Raw genomic sequence first — 8,577 nt, 5'->3', positions numbered from 1 at the left:
TCTGGCCCTTCTGACTACCAGGTGTGTTCTCTCCGTCCCGGATTTCTCGGGAGCCGTGGCGGACACACTAAGTGACAGCAAGTCAGAAACAGACTTAGAAGCCCAAAGGTTTCTGACTACAAGAGCTGGAAGAACACACCGCGTCCAACCTGGCAGCGGGCACACATACGTCTTAAGCTCAGTGATGCGCAGGCGCAGCAGGAGGAAAGGATGCCGCCCACCACTCCGGTGTGCGGCTGCGCACAGAATCGCTGCCACCCGGAACCGCTGTGCTGAGCTCGCGCCACGTCTCTTCGGAGGGGCCCCTCCCCTCTGCCTGCTATCGCTCCACCGGAGCCTAGAGAAGACAAGGCCCAGAGCATCATGGGCAACGAGGTTCCGCGCGCTTCATCCTTCCAGATGCTGATGCTGCTGCTGCTCTTGCTCCTGCTCCGGGCCGAGCGACTGCGGGGCGCTGAGCTCACCTTCGAGCTGCCGGACAACGCCAAGCAGTGCTTCCACGAAGAGGTGGAGCAGGGCGTGAAGTTCTCTCTGGATTACCAGGTGCGGCCCTAGCCGCGTCTTACCGGGCTACTGGTGCGCCGCCAACCGGAGAGGCCAAGATTAGCCACCAAAGGCTGAGGGGGTCGGGGATAACCCTAGACCGGTTGACTTCTCCGTGAAAAGAAACGTTTGTATCTGTCAGAGCCTCCGTAAGTGAGCCAGGAGGTTTGGGGAGTTAGGCAGGCTACAGGTGAGCGCCCAGGATGGGGAAGCTTGTTGCCGCCCCCTGTCGCCCCCTGCAGAATTGACCAGAATGACCTTCCCAGGTCCCTTCGACTCTGTGAACACCTGTATTAATTAGCTGGACACAGGCTGATAGTCTTTCTCAACTGTTTCTTGGGCTGCATGACTTTCAGTGCTGAAGTTAGCTATATCATTTACAGTTGGAGTTGGGGTGAGATAGTTGGAATGATTAAGGGGTTTTTGGAAAGGAGGGTTCAACACAGACTTCGAACCCTGGCAGTGTATACATGAGGAGAGTCACACACACACACACACACACACACACACACCCTCCCCAGTGGTGTGGCTTGCCTCTTTGCTTCCCATATGGCTCTGCAAAGTCAGGTCCTGCACTTTTGTCTCCGTAGACAGATCTCATAGCTAACAGTTGCTTTGGTAAAGGCTCTATCCCCTAGGGTTAATGAGCCGGTCTAGGGTCGGAGGAATGAGTGAGCACGGTAAAGCAAGACTTCTAGAAATGAGGTGACACAGGCAGCCCAATTGTGTGCAGTGAACAGCCTTTCTATGGCAGAAGCTCTGGAGGTTGCTTCTGCTCGAAGACAATTCCATGTATGATGGAGTCATGAGACCCCTCTCATATTGTATCTGTGGACACCATGCAAAGTGTGCGTTTGTTCCTGCCTCAGCCCGGGCTGCCCAAGAGCAACAACAGCGTTCTGGATGTGCCCAGTGAGGCTCCAGAAGCCGTTGAGCATTCCCCATCAGTGGGGGAAGTCTATAATCACCAAGGAGATACGCCCCTGGGCATGTCTGTGGAGGGGTTTCTAGATTAGATTGAAGTGGGAAGGGCCACACCCTACTTCGGAGTAAAATTGTTCTTTGGGCTGGGGTCCCAGGCTGAATAAAAAGGAGGAAACCAGTTGAATACTAGCGTTCATCTCTCTCTGCTTCCTGACTCCGGATGCCGTATGATCAGTCCCTCGTAGCCTTCATGCTCTAGACACCATGCCATCTCCATGATGAACTATGCCCTCAAATTTATTTGTGAGCCAAAATAAACTCTTCTTTCCTTGAATGGCTTTTGTCAAATGTTTTTGTCCCAGTATCTAGAAAAACACTGAGTACAGTGGTCACTGCCCCTAATTTAACTGTTCAAACTCACAGTGCCGTGGCATCTGTGTTGGGAAATGGTGAGGGTTAAATTATAGGAGGCTTAGTGTGGTCCCTGTTACGGTCAGCATTCAAAGTAATGGTTGCCTCCCTTAATTGCACACTTCTTGTGGTTGTCAGGTTATCACCGGAGGCCACTACGATGTGGACTGCTATGTGGAAGACCCCATGGGCAATATCATCTACAGGGAGACAAAGAAGCAGTATGACAGCTTCACATACAAGACGGAGGTCAAGGGCGTTTACCGGTTCTGCTTCAGTAACGAGTTCTCCACTTTCTCTCACAAGACTGTCTACTTTGACTTCCAAGTGGGTGACGAGCCCCCCATTCTCCCAGACATGGGGAATAGGGTCACAGCTCTCACTCAGGTGAGTGGACATGACAGGAATAGGAGAGCCCTGCTCTCAGCATGTTCCTGCTTTTTTGTTCTTGTCCTAGCGGGTGAACCAGATCACCATCTAGCTGTAAAAGATATTTCTGGTCTCCTGTTTCTAGTCAGAGCCCTCTTGTATCTGCCCTCTCCACCCTTCCAACTGTCTTTTTCTGGCACAGCACCTCTTTCAAACTTCTGTCATGTACCTGTCTGTTGTGTGATATGCTCAGGTCATGAAGACCAAAATCCTGCCTCAGGAGTGTGTCGGTGAGGCTAAGACAAGTTGCTATAACAAACCCATATGTCAGTGCCTAGCACACTGGGAGTTTCTTCCCGGGATAGTTTGGAAAATGTTGGATAATTACTTGGGAATCCAGGCTCTGTTTGTTTGTTTTGTTTCTTAAATTCTCACTTCCTCTTCATATTTTCTTTTTCTCCCTTTCCCCTTTCATGTTATCTCTCTATCTCTTCTTTCCTTTCCCTTCTTTTCTTTTCTGAACTTAGGGCCTTGTGCTTGCTAAGCACATGCTCTACCACAGAACTATGTTCTAAGCCTCAAGGCTCTTTCTCACCATCCTTCTCCCTTCTCTTAGGCTTCAAACTTCTCTGTCTCTGGATACCAATAAGAGGCAGAAATGAGAAAGGCCCAGCTGTCCCCCTCAAAGCCTTGGCGGTAGTAACACACACAGTACTTCCACTCATGTTCCTTTGGTGACCACTTGTGTATTAAGTCAGGAGAGGGCAGCTATGAAGTACAGTTTCTGAACAACAAATCCGCATTGTGGAAGAGAAGTCCAGGCAGCTTTGGAGGATGGGTAGTTCCCAGTGACCCCCATGACTCTCAAGATTATTGACTAATCCCAGCCTCCAACTGCAGTCTCCCTCTTTCCTCTCACACCTCGGCTGGGCTTCCCAAGAGCCAGGACTCTGATACCTCTCTACCTGCATGTGCTTAATACCTCAGTGTAGGAGGCACTCCTTCCACCCAAAGGAGTCCACCAAACACTCATCTGATGACTGATCACCATGGCCTGGGGAACCTGTAAGACGGGAATAACCATCTTATTTCACTACCAAAGCCAGGATGTCTCAAGTCTCTAAGAAGGCCAGTCTTCCCTACTGTGTGCTCTCTGTTCTGTATCTCTGTGGCGCATGCCCAGTCTTTTACCGTCTCGGGACAGTTAGAGAATAGAGATGTGTTGCCCAGTACAATACCCACTATGCACCTCTGGCTATTTAAATAGAAGATCCAGCTGAAGGGATAGGTTGTTCTGTTGGTCACTGATGAAACCATGGAAGTTTAAGGAATCCCGTTTGTACCAGTGAGAGAGAAAAGGTTAAGTTAGAGCAACAGCCTTTCTCAGAGCTTCAGTTTCAGTGTGATTCTGTTGCAGTGAGGAGGGCAGGTGGAGTTTTTAAAGTTCCTCTTTCACCAGCCCATTTTTACTTAGTATCATATGGTTCCCCTTTTAGCCAATGCCTGCTTTCCCACATCCCCCGAAACAACTAACTGAAATGTTGTGGTCACAAGCCTTGTGGTAGACTAGCGTCAGTAGAGACCCCAATGGATGGGAGGTAGCATGCATTTAAGGTGGGGGGGTACTCTCGAGTGTGTGTCACTGTTGGTGACGTACTGCTTTGGGGACGGCGTAGGCCATGTGTCCTAATCATGTGCTATGGTTGATATATGTCCCCCCACTCCAAGGGTCCATGTGCTGGAGGCTTGTCTCCAGTTAGCAGTATCAAGAGGTGGTGGACCCATGCTGAAAGTGTCAGGCTAGGGCCAAGGTCAGAGGAGTTCCCACTCAGTGGATCTGGTGACCACCAGGTTTCCGAGTTGCTGTGACAGAACTGAGCTTAGAGAGTGGATTTCTAACTCTGAGAACCAAAGGAGCCATACCCTGGCTCTTCAAAACAGAGTACCTGTGGATTTATACAAATGAAAGCATGTGTGTGTTTGCACCTACTTATATGTATACACACATATATGCGCATACACAGCCTATGGCTGAAGAAAACACACCACCCATGTATGTGTCTATCCACTTTTCCTTCTCATGCTCTTCTTTTTCCCTAAGTTCTCTGACTTTAGACTCCCCCCAAGCCCCTCCCAGCCAGCGTAGGGGCCTTAATGAAGATCATCTTCTTCTGACAGTGCTGTGTCAACTGTAGGGCTGTCTGGAAGTAGAGAGTGAGGAGCAGCAAGTCCCTGAATACTGCTTTGGTCTCTGGGGAGGAAGAGGCCTCTTCTGCTAGACATTGGAGGTGTCTTTTGTAACCACTTTCTTTTTTGGCTGTGTTTACTTTGTTATTGATGTATACTTTTTCTGTAAGGACATTTTTTGAGTTTATTCTTCTATACTTCTTTTGCTTGCTTAAATTAGCATTCTATACTACTTTTCAATCTCTTTATTATTTTGATTTTTATAACCGTCATAGAAATACTCTTCAACTCTTGCTACTGAACTTCTGAGACTACATCATAGTTTATCCTATTATACTGCATGCAGCAGAGCTCCAGGCACTTGGACCCGACTGGGATGGCGAGGGATTGAAGAAAAGACAAACACATTAGATACACAGGAAGAAAAGCTGGATCGGGTGGTCTGGGCTCACTCACTGATGGAGAAGTTCCAGCTCCCTGGAAGGTCAGGGTGTTCTGTACAGTTGAACAGGGAGGTGCATATAGCTGTACAAGGAGGCTCAGTTATTAATCAGATAAACAAGGAGCAGAGTTGTCATACAACGATCAGTTACACAGCCGAACAAGGAGGCAGACTTAGTCAATCTTGACAGACGCAGCCTCTGTAAGGCACAAACTCTAGGCTGTAAAGATCTGAGGGGGAAACCTGCAATGGAAATTTTCTGCACAGACTATCAACATTTTCTCCACATTTGCACCAGGACCATGAAGGAAGGCTTTGCCATTTCTCTGAGCTTAGCCTGTTTTCTTATGGGTCTAAGGCAGTAGTTTTCAACCTTCCTACTTCTTTAATGTAGTTCTCATGATGTGATAACCCCAACCATAAATTTTTTTCATTGCTACTTTATAACTGTAATTTTGTTACAGTTACGAATCATAATGTAAATATCTGAAATTTCTGATGGTTTTAGGCAACCCCTGTGCAAAAGTCCTTTGACCACCAAAGGGGTTGAGACCCACAGGTTGAGAACCACTGGCCTAAGGCATTGGCATCCTTGATGGCCATGAGCATGCCAGGAGAGCACACTCACGTAGGACTTCCTTCCTTTCCTCAGGGCTTCCTCCACTACACCATTAACATTAATCAATCCCAGTTTGCATCTCTGTTTTAACAGATTTATTATTTTACGTGTATGATTACTTGCCTATGTGTATAGCTGTACACCAAAGAGCAGCCAGTGCCTTAGGTTCTCCATGAGCCATTTGTCGAGGCCCATTATTATTGTATTTTGTGAGCCAATGGGTTTAGTTAGTTAAGATTACTCCTAGCCATTGTTAGGAGCATGGGTAAAGGTTATTTATTGGAGCATGAATAACTTACCATTTGCTGTGCCTCTCGCAGCAACAATTAACTGCTGTAGATCCTCAGTAAGAGGCTGGGTCCTATCACTGCTGAGCTGAGATGCTGAGGGATTTCAGCTCTGTCCCATCTGCCCCCTTGTTCTCTAATTTTTTTTTCTACAAGACTTCAAAAACTCAGTCTCCCAAAATGGAATTTATTACCCTCACAAACTTCCTCTTGTTCTCTTTGTTCAACGAACAAAGTAGAAACTTTACTGCTAACACATATCTAATATGTGGGCCTCCCAGTCATATCAGGAGCCCTAAGTCCTTTTCAGCTCCACAATCCTAAATCCTAGTGCAGGACCTAGTAAAGAAGTGTTCACTGTTTCTTCAATAAATAATGAGTAGAACAATTAAAAAAAAAAAGAGGCTGGGTCCTGTGACTCTTTCCTCCATGACAAGGTTGACAAGCCCAGTCTTGTGCAGGTAATCACAGTGCTAGAGTAAGGACTCATGCTGTTTAGCAGGCCTGATGTATTAGCTGTCTGTTACCACAGACGCGGTGGCTGAATGCCACACCCATCTCTCACCTCACAACTCTGGGAGCTGAGAGTCTGAGCAGGCTCACTGGTCCTCTCATAGTCTTAGAGAGCTAAGATTCGATTGTTGTTGACCAGCTTGTATGAGAAGAGGAATTGTCTGCGTTCTTATTAGTGGTGATTGGCCAGATTCCCTTAGCCATATGGCCAAGGACCCTGTTTCATTGACAACCATTATGCTGTCTGCCCCATGAGACATTTTACGATTTTTGTAGGGTTTTCTTCTTTGTTCCAGCTAGAGAGAGAATCTCTACTGTAAGGGGTCGTGTGAGTAGATCCAGCTGCAGTATCACCCCCCTCTCTGTCTTAAGGTCAGCTGTTCCAGGTAACATTGTAACCACAAGAATGGCGGCTCCCCATGTCTTAAATTCCTGGGTAGCAAGCAAGGACCAGTGGCGGCAGTGGTGTTGCAGATGTTTACAGAGATCTGCCTACAACATAGACTGTTTTAGCAGGCATAAGAAACTGTGAAGTTAGGTGTGAGCGTGTGTGTGTATGTGCATGGTCTTGTGTTCACACATGTTTGTGTTTAGACATGAAACTGTAGGCATCCAGTATGCGGTAGAATAAGCAGTGGATTCAAAGTTCAGCATAAAGGAGTCTAGTTCCCCCGACTTGTTAGTCGTGTGCCTCAAGCAGTTTGTCTAGCCTCTTTGAGCTTGGTTTCTTTATTAGTGAGGATAAGTAAGCCATGATCTGGTTGTCCTTGACCAAGGTGGTGATTGTGTCTGCCAGGGCATTGTGAGGATGAAATGAAGAGACACAGGATAGGGCTTACACTGATAGACTGATTCTGTCACTTACTAAACTTGAGTGTTGAATAAGTTTCTTTCTTTGAGCTCCCCCTAGGTTTTCTGTAGGATTGTAAAACCACATAAAGTGCTTAACATAGACTCTCAGAGGCACCAGTGGTTGATACCTAGGATTTTGCAGTAAGCACTGGCTGCTGGATTCTACTCTGCCTGACTTATGGTTAGCAACTGACTACGTTTTTCTTCCTGCCTAGATGGAGTCTGCCTGCGTAACGATTCACGAGGCTCTGAAGACTGTGATCGACTCCCAGACACATTATCGACTGCGGGAGGCTCAGGACCGAGCCCGAGCTGAAGACCTTAATAGTCGAGTGTCTTACTGGTCTGTAGGAGAGACTATTGCCCTGTTTGTGGTCAGCTTCAGCCAGGTGCTACTGCTGAAAAGCTTCTTTACAGAAAAACGACCCATTAACAGAGCTGTCCACTCCTAACCCTGCAGTTCCTCCCCACAGCCCCTCACACCTCTAGGGTCTCAGGCTCCTGCAGGGATGGCAGTGTGACACAGGGTGAAGGGAGAGCTACAAGGAGACCAAAGGCCACACTTTGTTGTTTGTGCACATATCTGATCCTTGTACTCCAGCAGCTGAAGCTCAGAGCCCAGTAATCTGATTGTATTGTGTGTGTAACATTGGCCAAAAATGTTTACGGGTCAAACTAGGGATTGGCCACTATGGGAGGGCAGTGATCCAGTCTGAGGGAGAACGCCAAATACCCGGGCCTCCAGGGCAGCTTAGGGTCCTGCCACTACTCCATGATACATCAGTCATTAGATTCTTGTATCTTCTTCCACCTCGAGGAGAAAGGAACCCTGAGTTCATGCCTTCCCTTCACGGGCCTCTCTATACCTGAGGAAAGCAGGTCTAACCTGGAAGCAGATATACAACCAGGACCCAAATAGTGAGTGGGTGCCCTTGGTTATCTGTGTCTCCTGGAGGCAGAACTGTGCTAATAAAAGCCAAGTTTGAGCACTCTGGAGTGGTGTGCCTCTATTTCTTTTTCTTAAAGGAACTTCTAGCTTGATATGGAGCACGGGTGTGCATGTAAACAGTGTGGTGGAGAAAGTGGATGGGCTGGAGCTGTTTATAGTATGGATAAAGATGTTGAGAGGACCCAGTGAACCATGCCCCTCCCAAGGGAATGGCAACAGGAAGACCCCCTTCCCATTCCTGTCACTCAGCAGGCTGCACATAACATGGTTTCCTCTGTGGCAACAACCAAGCCCTATGTGCATCATCTGCTGCCTCATTTCTTGTTAATCAGATGTCATCTTTCAATTTAGGGCAGCACCGTCATATTTGCTGCAATGTCCTTCCATTAGGAAGGAATTAATGTACACTTATGGAGTACGGTGGGTCTGGGAGGAAGATAGGACGTCCATCTGAAGGAAAGCTAGCTAGGAAGTGGCAATC

General features: G+C 47.6%; 1 protein-coding gene across 1 annotated transcript; it reads left to right on the top strand.

The window, feature by feature from the left end:
- Nucleotides 1–259: 259 nt before the first annotated feature.
- Nucleotides 260–8,136, top strand: Tmed3 (transmembrane p24 trafficking protein 3). The gene is made up of 3 exons (NM_001004249.1): nucleotides 260–543; nucleotides 2,017–2,265; nucleotides 7,363–8,136. The coding sequence occupies exons 1-3, from the start codon at nucleotides 364–366 to the stop codon at nucleotides 7,597–7,599; spliced, it is 666 nt and encodes a 221-aa protein (NP_001004249.1). The 5' UTR covers nucleotides 260–363; the 3' UTR covers nucleotides 7,600–8,136.
- The last annotated feature ends 441 nt before the right edge of the window (nucleotides 8,137–8,577 follow it).

Source organism: Rattus norvegicus, chromosome 8, assembly GCF_021556685.1.
Source record: "Rattus norvegicus strain SHRSP/BbbUtx chromosome 8, alternate assembly SHRSP_T2T, whole genome shotgun sequence".
In the NCBI taxonomy this organism is placed as follows: domain Eukaryota; kingdom Metazoa; phylum Chordata; class Mammalia; order Rodentia; family Muridae; genus Rattus; species Rattus norvegicus.
Note: the sequence above shows the minus strand (reverse complement) of the source record. Positions and strands in the feature narration are given on the sequence as shown.